Source organism: Fukomys damarensis, unplaced genomic scaffold (genome assembly GCF_012274545.1).
Source record: "Fukomys damarensis isolate Sample0158 unplaced genomic scaffold, DMR_v1.0_HiC HiC_scaffold_27, whole genome shotgun sequence".
In the NCBI taxonomy this organism is placed as follows: domain Eukaryota; kingdom Metazoa; phylum Chordata; class Mammalia; order Rodentia; family Bathyergidae; genus Fukomys; species Fukomys damarensis.
Window position 1 is genome coordinate 1297714 of NW_022900939.1, and position 13768 is coordinate 1311481.

Below are 13768 nucleotides of genomic sequence, written 5' to 3' on the forward strand. Positions count from 1 at the left end.
GGCATCTCAGGAATCAACAAGATCCCACCCATCACAGGAAAGGTTAAACTCCTTTGAAAGAACTTTCAATCAATCATGAACTGAAAACCTCTGAAACTGTGAACCAAAATAAACCTTTCCTCTTTAGTAAAGTGTTTGTCTTAGGTATTGTGTCAACAGTAAGCTGGTGAGCACTGAAAGCTCTTAGAGATGCAACAGAACATTTCTTAAAAAATAATTTGTCTAAAATGATTTTAAAATTAAAAGCATGATTAATCCATGTGTAAAATTGTGCACAAAAAGGATGTAACATTTTGGGAATTGGACTTTCTGAAAAAACCAAAATTCAGTGGTCATTCCTTCAAGTAGTCTCAATTACATAAAGACATGGCTAATTGTAATACACTTTCCTACTAGAGGTAAGCTCTACATATTTTAACAGTGTGTAAAAAAGGAATGTTAGACATCAAATTTAGTGTCTGTCTGCCTTCATAGGCGTGGAACTATCTTTAGCTTATGCTGATTTTCTTTTCTTTTCTTTTTTCTTTGGTACTGGGGATTGAATTCAGGACCTGGCACTTGCCAGGCAGGCGGCAGAACCACTGAGCTAAATCCCCAGCCCATGTGCTGATTTCCTTTTCACAGTGAAATGACTTCCTTGAGTTAGCATCATTTCACTTCATCAGTATTAGGTATAGATTCTACCCTAGGAACATGCGCTGTTCATAGAATTTCTCTGCACAGAAGATCCATTCAGCTTTAGATACATTTTATCTGATAAAATAAATTTATGCTGAACTCCCCACATAGAAAAAAAAACATTCATCAATATTGTGTTTTATTAATGAAATAGGCAAAAGGAAATATTCAGATAACTTTAATTAAATCACATTTTCCAGGAAGCCTCTTGAACAAAGGAGTTCTTTATTCACCACTAAACCTTCCTTCTTGACTGAGGTCATGATGGCTCTTTAATATGTAGGAAAAGGATTCCCGTCTGCCATGAACCTGAGGTGAGTTAGATGTTAGTAAATTTCTCATTAATGCACATTAAAATAAAAAAAACTACAGAATTGTCAGTAGCATTTTGGAAAGCATTCTGATTGGATTTCCCTCATTATTGGGATCCCTAAAACTACATGCCTTTAAGTTATTTTCTTCATTTCCTTCCTTTTCTCTTCCTCTTAGTCTTCTTCTCTTCTTTCCATTTCAGCTCTGTCTAGTTTGGGTAGAAAATGCTATGTTCTAATATGTTCAATCCATTCTTTGCTTTTCACTTTGTTTAGAGGAGAACGAAGAATGATACGTGGGTATTTATATGTTTACTTTGTGTTTAAATAGAGCTACAAAATTTTTTCCTTTAGATTATGAGTTTGAATGCCTTCAGATAGAAATTCAGCTTCCAATTTTACCTAAAGAAAATTTATTGAAAGGTAATCAGTGATTTATATATGTGTCAAGTTTTTAATGCCCTAATTTCTATAGAGTGACAAGACATCTAATTCATGTTTTTTTAAAGGAAATGACGTTTGCAGTAAAAAAGCCTCTGAGTATCAAGAGAAAGTGAGATATCCAAGAAAAATGTATCTGATAATTTCTTCTAGTTTCTTCACCAGTTTTATCAGATTAATTCAAATAGTAATTTTTGGGCTGGGGATCTAGCTCAGTGGTTCTGCCTTTCAAGTGCAAGGACCTGAGTTCGATCCCCGGTACCAAAAAAAAAAAAAAAAAAAAAAAAAAAAAAAAAAAAAAAAAAAAAAAAAAAAAAAAAAAATTTAGCAAATAGTCATTATTTTAGAAAAGTTATCTGCAAGTTAGGAGGGTCACCTAAATCATGGATGTTTAAATGAAGGATGAAGGTGTAATGGGTGAATTGATGCAGTTGGAACAGTGTTTATGTTGGCATGTGTTGGGAAATAGGTCAAGAAAGCAGGTTAGGGCTAAATTATTGCAGAAATTAATGCAGCACTGGAATACAGGCTCTCATACTGTGTTGTCTAAACTTTAATTGTGGAAGAGAAAGAAAGGGACAGAAATGAAACACATAGTGTGCTATGTGAGAAAGATTGTCAGATTATTTCAATTTGGGAGTGTTTCTCAGCTCCCTGACAAGGGCTATCGGGTGGATAATGGTGCAGCTGAATGGAAAACAGATACAGAAATGATATTGCAGGGGAGATGATTATTAGTTCGGTTGTGATTGTATTTTATTTGAGTTTCATTGGGATCATCTGGATCAAAGTCACTGTGAGAAGTTGCAAATATGAGTCTAGAGACTCAGTTCAAAGGTCTAGGACAGAAATATAGCACCAGGGCCATTGTACACTTGCAAGTGATTAACCAAGTTGTAAGTGTACATATGGTGCTGCCCACTGAGGAAATGTGGGTATAATTGGGAAAATCAAGGGAGAGAACAGCTATCTAAAGATATTGTGACCTATGTAGGAAGCCAGGTCAAATTTGTGAGGTGAGCAATGGTAGGTAGAATGGGCAGAGGTTTGCAGTTTCCTAGACCTCCCGGTACTTCTGGTCTAGAATGCGCAGATAAACCACAGTCTACTTCCTGTTAACCTCGCATGCCTTCTTATGATCTGGAGTGGGCACAAGGGGAATGTGTAGACGTATCCTTCACCAGAGCTTTTTGATTCAGTGATGACAAGGTCCACTGGAGATAATGTCTGCCTTTAGTTCTGAAGTAGTAGATGTGGTGGAAATAAGAAAATAGGTCTCCTAAAGAAAGGTTTTCATCATCTTTTCCAGCTTGATGGTGCCTCCAAAATCTAGATTTCTGAAGAAACTGAAATTCCTATACTTTGACATTCAAGTTGTTCTTTGAAATTCTGAGTATTAACCTCAGCATTCCCATGTCCCTGAGCCTGATAACAACTTCTACAAAATGATTTTTGTCCTAGAGAGTTATCTGCTGAACTAAACATATATCAGCATTTTCTATCATATTCACTCATGAGGGTGTAGGCATAAAACATCTTGTAAAGGGCCAGGGATATAGCTCAGCGGTTCTGTGGCCTGCCTTGCAAGCGCAAGGACCTGAGTTCAATCCCCGGTACCAAAAACCCCCCAAACCCAAAAAACAACAAAAACAAACAAACAAACAAAAATCTTGTAAATACAAGACATTTCATACAGGGAAGAATGTTCGTTTTCAATTGTAAGGACTCATTTAGTGCATGCACAAGAATTACTGCCCAGTGTTTTCAGCTATCTACAATCACAGTTTACCACAGGACAACACCCTCCTTTTCTGAAGTGCTGGGCATTGAACCCAGGGCCTTGCAAATACTAGGCAAGCATTCCACTGCTGAGCTACACCCCCAGCCTAGTGATAACACACTTTATGTTTAATTCATATCAAAATGTTAGTTGCTCACATAGGATTTGTGAAAGAACCCAAGAGCTTTTGTTCGTCAAGGAAGAAGTGAGATACTCACTATGTATTTAGGTTTGACTTTTTTGCTTGGTATGCCCAGTGGGTTGCTACACTGGCCACAAACAGCTCCAAAGCAGTGAACAGGAACAAATATCCCGAGAGCATTTTAGCACTTCTCTATATCCAAAAAGAAAATATATTTTTGTTTTCCCCTTACAGATCTTTTCATATTTAAATACTTTCAGAATAAAGGTATTATAGAATTGCAAGAATAAAAAAAACAGAAAAACTACTTAGTATATTTTCTATCTTCAACAACTGGACATTTTTTTTTGTGTGTGTGGTGCTGCAGATCAAAGGTGCTGCCCAAGCCAGGCAAACAATTTACTACTGAATTACACCCCAGCTCCTTTGCATGTTCTTGATTACAATGAGAATGAGTCCTGATTATTAAGGATGAGGATAGAGTGATAAAAGATTTCTGCCAAAGAACTTTAGTAGCAGAAAATTTACCAGCAGTAAAGCTAAGAGGAAAACTGTGATAACTCCAATAGAGTAAGAGAGAAATCATGTCAAAGTTTGTTAAAATTCTGGAAAAATGAATTTACACGTGTAATTTGTGGGTCTCAGAACCACTTATTTGGTTTTACATTATTTCTTATGGGAAAAATATGCTCAGTCCTTGAACTTTTGGTGTTCAAATGTGAATCTGGAACAAACTGAGTTTGACGAGGAAGCGTTACTGCGTAACATAGCAGCAGGGAGGGGTGAATAGGATGCTTGCTCACTCAAAATATCTGCATTACTATTTATAATCAGTTTTATTTGATTACTGGAGGTTTTGGGTGACCCCAGGCATAGGAATGTGACCTGTGGTTTGAATCACATTTGTCATCTGTGCAGATGCTGAAGACTAAACTAAGGGTGAAACTCACCCCACGACTTCTATCATATTTAAGTAACTGATCACTCACCAAATAATTTAATGCCTGACTCTAAAGCCATGAATGGTACAGGAACCTGGTACTTACCATTTGCCAAATAGATGTTTCTACCAAAAAGGTAGCTACACTAAGCTCAAATATTAGCAAGAGCAGGCCGAGCACCGCGATGCAGGAGCTGATGATGTTCCCCAAGATCGCATAAGATATCTGCAACAGATAAACAGTGCCACACGGCCATTGGGAGTGGTTTCACAGTCATCTGTGGCGCGTACACCCCGGCAGGACATCTCTGTACTCTCTGATCCTTCCAGAACAATAAGATCTGTAAAGAAACTGACAGAACTGCATACTTACCAGCGTCTGAACAATTTTGGAGATCGTGAAACTTGTGTTGCAACATGCGTATGTTTCTCAGCTTAAAAATAATTTACCGAATGCCTGTTCTGGTCTGCAGAAACCAAGCTCTGCATTAACTGATAAAGCAGCAGGAAACAAATGTGCTCTGCTTTCAAGAATTTTTCAAAAAAGTCAAGGAAGATAAAATGTATACTAAATGTGAATAGAACGTAAAGAAAAATTGCTCACGATGTAGGCAAATACACAGTGCTCCAAAGCCGAGGCTACCAGAGAGCTGATGTTCAGGAGCTTTTATGGTTCATTTTGGAGACCCAGCATGTGAATTGCAGAGAATTTTGTGGGAAAAGTACAGGCTTTTGCGCTAGATCCTTGGGTGTTATCTTGAGGGTGGAGGGGGAACTCCATGGTTCTAGTACCCACTGCGTATTCAGGCCATGTTTCTGCGTGGTGGTGTACTCCAGATGGTCTATTTATAACGTTGCTGCTCTTGTGTCCTTTGTTTACGGTTGAGGCCAGGGAGGTGATAAGTGCAATATTGTTGAGACCCTTCTGTTAGACTTATTTCCTGGTCCATGTCTGCACTAACATGTTTCTAAATCAAATTAAAGTATGAGTGTTTAAATCATTGGATTCTGAAACCTGTTCCACTGTACGAAGACATATGTTTCTCTAAATCTTTATTGTAGGTTGTCCACGGATCTCATTTAATTTGCTAGTTTTTGAAGTGTACCATAATTTTAGAAGGCTCAGATGGCACTGTTTCTTCTTTGTTTTACTAGTTCATGTCTGTGGTACATCACGTTCACATTGCTCGTGTGGAGTTGGTGCATGTGCAGAACACATCTCCGTTTCTTTTTTCTCACTGAGTTACTGGTACATTTAGGTGCACGGCACAGTTACATTTGTCACTGGAATCTTGTGCCTTTACATGCTGTGTCTTGGTTCTCATCTTCCCCACCCCCTGTCCTCATTTCACCTCCTCCACCCTTCCCTATTTACAGAGACTTTGTTTCTATTTTTTTCCTTTTCTCATGTTTTTTCTTTTCCCTTCTTTCCTTTCCACCTCCCCTACTCCTTTGGACCTTTTATTCCTATTTCACATTATCAGTTATATAATTTGAACCTTATTTACACTTTTAGTTTTTCACATCAGACATCTTCATTTCTTTCCTCAGGCTCTTTCCTCCCCTTGTTCCCCTCTCCCTCTGTTTCTTTTCTTCTTGTATATGTGTATTTTTTTTGGTACAGGACCTTGTGCTTGCAGGGCAGGCGGTGGAATCACTGAGCTAAATCCCTGGTTCCTCGCTCCATTTCTCGATCCAGGGACTTGGGGGTCTGTGGACTCTCCCACAGCCGGGGTGCCAGGCTCCACTCTGTGCTGCCATCCTGGTTCTGCATGGCTCCTTGTCTCTCCACCGCGGGGCTCCAGGGCCACTTGGCTCACGGGTGCAGCTGCCCACTGGTTGTCATGGCTCTGGGTGTGGAGCAGGTGACAAGTCCTGGGCACCTGTGCTCACCACCTCGTCTAGAACTTCTCAGAGCTTTTAGGTTGTTTTCAGAATTTTATTACACATTCTGACCAGGCTGTTATTCACCTGAATTTCCAGCCTTAGTCAGGCGCACCACTGCTGTGGAAACAGAGATCAGTGACCCAACAAACAGCCACAATATCCTGGCACAGTAATTTTTCAGGGAGCCGCAAGCTCAGACAAAATACTGAGTGTGAACAGAAGGGAGGTTACAGCAGAGGTGGAACGACGTTTGCTGTCTCTGCTGGTTACGAATCGCTGGCTCTTCCATGCCGCTGAGCTGAGGAGCCAGAGGAGACAGGAACAGCTCCAGATTAAAACTCGAAGGGCCTTTCTGTGTTTCTGAGGTGTAGCAGCATCTCCTGGGTGGATGGCTCACAGTTTCTGCTGGGGCTCCGGATAAATTCTAGTCTTCTGAAATGAGGGCCTTTACTTGTTCTGCCACTTTGTTCCTCTTTTGGGGAATACATTTCATAGGGTTCTTCCTCCACCACCCCACTTATCACTTCCTTGTGTTAACATAGATAATTATTCTAACTTCTTATTCTTCCACGTCAGCGGCTATCACCACAAAAGTCTCCGCGTTCTGAAGGGAGTCGGTGTGGTCCCTCTTCACAGCACCGTTCACAGTTTTTATCGTAACAGTTCGAAGTTCTCTTTTCGATTTTTCACCAGTCCCTGTTTGCAGTACATAATGATTCCGTCCACTGGGAGGCGTCCATGCCCTACTTCTCTTTTCATACCCTCTCTTATCCTCCAGGGAAAAGTTCTTAAACATGCCAGAAAGCCAGAAAGGGGGAAAAGAGAAGATGGTAGTAATCGACATTGGGTCATTCTGAGCTAGCCCCACTTCCACGTCACGGCAGACGTTTCCCTGTGGTGCTGAGGATCGAAGCCCGGGGTCTGCACAGGCTGTGAAGAACTTCTCTACCACTGCACTACATCCCTGGCCACGGCTGACATTTCAGTCTGCATTAACTTGTCATACGTGAGTTTAACTTATGGATGCACTTCCTAAATTGTCCTGAACAGTTCCTGTATTACTTTGATAACTAATGAAATCCAGCAAATGTTTCAGTAACTGTGGTATGTACTTTTATTGTGGATGAAAATGCAGAAACTAACATTTAAAAGTATTTTAAATATCTATCCTCCCCAAAATTTGAGATTTCTAGCGGCTCTGAGATAATGCCGACTCCTCACTGACTTTCCTCTTATTGTCAGTTGAAACTGTTTGGGACCAGCTACAAGTATTCTACTTACCGTGTACAGTGAAGGCCTCTTCTGCATTACTACTGTAAAGGCTCCTGAGAAGATGAACTGGAAACAAAGACAACATTTGTTAAAACTCGGCTGTGTCTGTAAAAAGCTTACAGGGCAGGAGAGTCCTGCAATGCTGACGAATATCACGCCATCTTTTCAGTGGAACCCTGAGGAACTCAGTGAAATAATTCAAGAGTTTACCGAGCTGGGGAAAGCTCTGACATCTCTGGCCACAAGTGACTTATCATCATCATCACCATTATTATTGCCACGTTTCCTTTGGGAGGTAGTGGTGGAGGTAGTGACCCATCACCTACCAAAATATCCTTCCTTCAAGAATGTCCTCATTTAGGGACATGGACACATTGTCACCCTTCCATCAGGCACAGTAACAGTATATGTCTCTGTTCAGTTTGATCAAATCCTTTTTGGACCAATGTAGTGCAAAGGTTCCATTTTTTAATGAAAGATCTGTATCTTCCATCATTTCCTCAGCAATTGTGCTTTCTTATCCTACTTGTCTCATTGGCAAAATAAATTCTACTCATATGTGGGCAATGGGGCAGTCATCAGACATTTTCTGTTTTCTCAAAATGCCTCTTGGGCATGTTACCATTGCTGCTAATGCAGAAAGTAGTCTTTTACCAAAGCAGACTCTTCTTAAGAAAGAAGATCACTGATAGGAATCTAAGGTCTTTTTCCTATTGGTTCAGTTCTTTCCAACTACACCTAAGAGCAGGTTGCTTGAGAATGGAGATTATGTATTTTGGTGTTCTTTCTCCAGCATGCTGCCTGGCTTACAAATAGACATCAAATGTAATTAAGGAGTGAATGAACAGCTCTCAGGAGCTGGATTATTTACTCACAGTTAAAGTTGACCAAAATGGGTATCCCACGAGAGTTACGATAGGAATATAGACAGAAAGCAGTGCAGTTGTTTGCGAGATGAGCAGGTATCCCCAAATGGTTCCCAGGAACTGAATAATCAGGCCGTTCATTATCTGTATGGCCTGGGGGAGAAGAACACGGTTGTGAATCACTTCCTGAGCCAGTCTGGCTCTTGGAAGAATGCGCATCGAGAAAGTGCCAAGGCATATCAAGGTGACGGCCCCAAAGTATCACTGCATCCTGCACGCCTAGTGCACAGTATCAGGAGGAGGAAGCTGGCTCTGATGTACGTGTGTGTACAGGTGTGTGCCACATGCATGTGTCCAACACGACGGAGACCCAGAACTACCCCATTCACAAAGACGCCGTGCTGTGCCTTCACTGTCAGTCTCCCCGCAACACCCTGGACTCCTGGTGGCCACCACTCTGCTTTCCACCTGTACTTCTGTTGTTCTGAGAATGTTGGATGAATGGAGCAACTTACTAGGCATCTTTTGAGACCGGCTTTTTTTGGTCCTTGGAATTGAACTTGGGACCTTGCACTTCCAAGGCAGGTGGTGGAACCATTGAGCTAAATCCCTGGCCCTGAGATTGGCTTTTTTTCACTCAGCATAAAACCCTTGAGATCCATCAAGTTGCTCTGTGTATCAACACTGTTTGTTCTGTTTTCATTTCTGAGTGGCGTCCTATGGTATCTGTGACTAGATTTTCATAAGTGAAATTCTGAAGTTTCCGGTTTAGAGGTATTACAGAGATGCTGTGATAGTCTTATGTCACTGTCTCTGTAGGTATCGCGTAATTGGAATAAATGCCCAGGAGAGCATTTGCTGAGTTTAGTGGGAAGCACAGGGTTGGTGTTTACAGAAACTGTCCTACTGTTTTCCTGAGTGGCTGTACCATTTTTATAGGTCACAGTCCCGCACTTGGCATAGTCACTATTCCTGATGTTAGTAGTTTTTAATAGTTGAGCAGAAATAGCTCATCATAATCTGTTTTCGAGTATTTGGTGGCTAACGATATTGAGTATTTTCTAGGCGCTCATTTGCCATCTATGCCTTCTTCAGTGAACTGTTTCTGTCTCTCTTGCTGACTTGAAAACTGGATCATTTGTGGGTTTTTTAATACTGAGTTTTGAGAATTTTAAAATCTAATATTCCAGCTATAAATCCTTTGTCAGATAAGTGCTGTGCAAGTATTGTCTCCCACACAGAACCCCAATTTCATCTCCCTATCAGACCCTTTCTTAAAACAATCGTGTTTAAATAAAATGTGTGGGTTTTTCCTTGCGTGGATAGATTGTGCTTCAGTGTCATGCCTGGGACTCTTCACTAGGTGCCAAATGTTTTCTCCTGTGCTTCCTTCTCAAAGTGTTATACTTTTACATTTAATATTTATATCTATGATCCACTTTGAATTAACTTTCCCCCTGCGAATGAATTTTTATATAAGGTGGGAAACTTAAAGTTTTCTCTTTCTCTCTTTTTAACCAATGGCTCTCCAGTTTGTTGAGAAAACTGCCCTTCCTTCAGTGATTTACTTTTATCAGAAGTTTTGTGCACCTTCTGGTCTGCATTGTGTTTCATTTTTCTGTCTCTTAGTAGAACAATATCACACTCGATAACTGTAGCTGCATAATATCTTAAAATTAAGTAGTGTGATATTTTTCATGTTTACTGTTCTTTTTTCAATAAACCAGATGTTCTAGTTCTCTAGTTGATCTATATAAATTTTAGATAATCTTGTTAACGTCGACATCCAAAAAGATATCACTAGGAACTGTGACAAATCTATATGCCAATTTGGGGAGATGCGACATCTTTGCTATGTTGAGTTTTGTGATCCACAAACATATGTTTTCATTTATGTAACCCACTTGGAATTCTTTCATCAGTATTTTGTAGCTTTAGATCTATAAGTCCTGTATATTTTTTGTTATATGTATACCTAAGTAATTTTTTGAGTGATTGCAAATAGTATTTTATTGAAAATACTGATTTCTTCTTCTTCCTTTTTTTTTGGTACCAGGGATCCAACTTGGGTCCTTGTGCTTGTGAGGCAGGTGGCGGCAACACTGAGCTAAATCCCTGGCTCTAAAATGCTGATTTCTACATGTTAATTATTATCATACAGAAATACAATCCATGTTATTACTGATCTTGCTTGAATTGATTGTGTATTGATGGTGCATCCTGTGACCTTGTTGAACTCATTTGTTAGTTCTAGGACCAGCCCTATCCCTTGAGTTTTTGGAATTTTCTACAGTGAATGTATTTTTTTGGGGGGTACTGGGGATCGAACTCAGGTCCTTGTGCTTTTGAGGCAGGTGGCAGCACCACTGAGCTACATCCCCAGCCCACTACGATGAATCTTAATACTCCTGATTCAGCTCCTGATGTGGGCTGTCACCCAGCAGCATGATGGATAATAGAATCATCTCGTCATGAAGGTGGATACCTGCTGTGGCTACTGACGTGGCCTGGGGAACGGTGGCATGTTGAATATAATGCTACGGTGACCACTGTCCACAGTGTCTTGTGACCTGCACCTGCTATGAATGTAGTTCTTACAATCTGACCATTGAATTTAAGGTGAAGTCAGCTGAGGGTGAAATGATTTATAGCTAGAAAAAGAGATTTTTCTGTCCATTTCAGGCTCTGTGCATATTTTCTAAAATGAAGAACAGGTTGTGATGGTGCTGGGTTATTTAAAAATAAAAGATAGATGCACGGTTTCTACTTTATTTAACTTCAATATATAGCTTGTGCGCTCTGGCCTCAGGTGGGAAACATAGCTGCTTTATAAGCCTTGCAGGATACTTCCTCTAACCCTGCTGCATTTGGGGAGCCCATGGCAGAGCTTCCTCCCTTATATATTTAGAAACTGACACTACAGTTACTTATTCACTTCAGTAGCATTTAGTTCTTACCCCTAATATTCTCATTTCCTCTTTTATCAGTATCTGATTCTGTGGCATTTTTCGCTAAGGTACAGCAGAGATGAGGAGATTAATGGTTTTTCTCTTCTGTAAGAGAATATGGAGACAAATTAGTATTAATGACGTCTTGGACAAGGTACCTTTAGGTTTACCTCAGAGGGAGTCTAATTCTACACTGCCCATTTCTCATTCTTTACAGTCCCCCAAGAGATGTTTGTTAACCAAGCCACCGACATTGTTATTTTGACAAAATCCAACATGTACTTCTCAAAATGTTTTGCTCACTTGCTAACCTGTAGGCCACAGCTGATACCGTGGCTGTCCCAGGCAGGAAAACTCCGGAGTTTGGTCACCCCGGTTGACTCCACTGCTTGCTGCTGCTACTTCCTGAGTTCAGTCCTGGCTCAAGGGTGCCTGTGGGAAGAGTCTGGGGTGCACACCTGGGACAGCTGCAGGAGAGGCGGGGAGGCCGATATGAAAGCAAAGTGGGTGTTTAGCCCATGAACAGTCGTGGCTCACAGATCTCTGTCCTCACAGCTGTGGAGGCCCTTGCTGTTCTGGGTAACTCCTAGTACTGCCCTCCGTAGAGTGTCCATCCTTCACACCTGTGAACACGGTTCCCAGATCAGAGCTGAGTGGGACAAGGTAGACGTGTGTGTCACGCGGGCCAGGACACTTGCTCTGACATTGCTGCACTCGGGGTTCACGTTACAGGGACCCAAGCCTCTGCCCACACTGTGCAGGCTGCACTGCCACCCAGAGACACAAACACAGGAGCTGTGGCCCTGCCCTGCTCTGCACCAGCTGACAGGATGGCGGGGGAGGGAGTTTTTAGAGGACATTCAGGGAACCACAGATGGGGAGAAGGAGCTGAGCTCCCCACCCTTCGATGGTGCCAGCTCCTAGGCCAGTTTATTTGGAAATCTGGTTGACCTTCTGCGCATTATGTACTTATGCAATCATCGATCACAAAGAATGCAATGACTAGCTTTAGTTTTGCTAAAACTAGTAGGAGGCAGTTTCTGTTTATGGCAACTGAAATGCTCGTTTATTTAGGTGTCTGATGGCCTTGGTTCCCCACCTGTGCCCCCTCCTCAGTCTCTGCTGTCTCAGGACCTTTGCTTCTCCCTCAGACACTGCCTACCCTCACATCTAGAGTCCAGATCTTGTCTTCATATATTTCACTTAAGAACTTTTCCTTCTCTTTATAGGAACCACTACTTGTTAAGGTTTAAATCGCCCCTTGGGATATTTACGGATGCTCAAAAGCGAGGAACTTGTAACAGGAGAGTAGAGTGGAAAGAGTTTAACGGACTAGAGTTTGGATCTTACCAGTTCCTGTGTGACCGAGGCTGCGGCGTTTACTCTCTCCAAGCCTCCTTTCTCTGCAGCAGGAAACTCCTGCAGTACTGTTACTGGGAAGCAAACAGAAGGAACCGACCCGAGCTCCAGCGGAAGTAGTGCTGCAGGGCCTGTTCTCCGTGCGGTCCACACCGAGCCATGGGTTTCTACGCTGACTGGATCGCAGGGTCAGAAGGGCGTGACCTTACAGGTAGTGCCCTTTGCCCCAGATCTCCTAGTCCCTGGTGGAAGCTCCTGCCCGGTGGGCGCCGCCTCCTCCAACAGTCTCGCATAGCCCTCGTGGTCCCAACGCCACCCAAGGCTGTGCGGGGCGCGCGGGGCCAGGCACGAGCTGCGGGGGGCCCTGGGAGACAAGTGCGGAGCCGGCTCCCCCACGGCAGGATTGAAGCAAGCTCTGCTCAAACCTGGGCCCTCCTTGTTCCCTCCCCGCGGTCCAACCCCAGGGAGACGAGACGGTTGCTCATTGCCTGCACCTCCTGCGCTCTGACTGAAGTCAGGTTCCGAGTCAGCTTCACATCTGCTAGAATCGGGTCCCGACACCGAGACAACAGAAACCTCTCCACGAAGCCAGGTGCCAAGGGGAACTCTTCTTTTAAAATTTAATTTTTATTCTTTTGACTTTTATCAGCACATGTTTGCAGGACATGATGATCTCATTCACTGTAGGGAATTGGCCTTATAGAGTTAATTGTCATATATGCGGGTTGGAAGCCAGACTAATTGGCCAAAGAACACATGAAATGTGTAAGACGATTGAACTAAGTCAACGTGCACTTTTAGATACATTGTCCGCACTGGATGGCAGCAGGCGTTTTCAGACTGTGTACATCTTTCACCCCTTTTTTAAAGCCTTCAAACATTGTGGGTGCAGTGTCTGGTACAGTAGAAGTGCTCGAGTGACTTAAAGATCACTGCCGAGCTCCTCATTTACACCACAGTCCCAAGGTTGGCCGTGAGGGCCTGCGCAGGTGTTCTCACGCCGTGACTGCGGAACAAGGTACTGCCGAGCGCCACTGTGTGTCCGGAGCTGTCACCCTGTGGGCCAGGACGTTGGGGAAATGAGCAGGATCCAGCCGAGGGGCAGAGCTGTGTTCCGAGAGGTGAGCAAATCTGCAGAGTCCAG

The 13768-nt window shown here is 42.4% G+C and overlaps 1 protein-coding gene across 8 annotated transcripts; it reads right to left on the reverse strand.

Annotated features, from left to right (window-relative positions):
• Positions 1-825: 825 nt before the first annotated feature.
• Positions 826-12920, reverse strand: LOC104868319 (membrane-spanning 4-domains subfamily A member 12-like). 8 transcript variants are annotated; one of them, XM_010633062.3, is made up of 8 exons: positions 12616-12915; positions 11569-11888; positions 11275-11370; positions 8327-8470; positions 7461-7517; positions 4399-4518; positions 3429-3544; positions 911-987 (listed from the first exon to the last, which is right to left on the reverse strand). In XM_010633062.3, coding segments are annotated over exons 3-8 (486 nt in total). In that variant the 5' UTR covers positions 11323-11370; positions 11569-11888; positions 12616-12915; the 3' UTR covers positions 911-986. The 8 variants fall into 8 exon arrangements, with proteins under 8 accessions (XP_010631368.1, XP_010631364.1, XP_010631365.1 ...); XM_010633063.3 differs by having other exon boundaries at positions 11577-11697; positions 12616-12914; XM_010633060.3 differs by having other exon boundaries at positions 11577-11732; positions 12616-12914.
• Between the last annotated feature and the right edge of the window lie 848 nt (positions 12921-13768).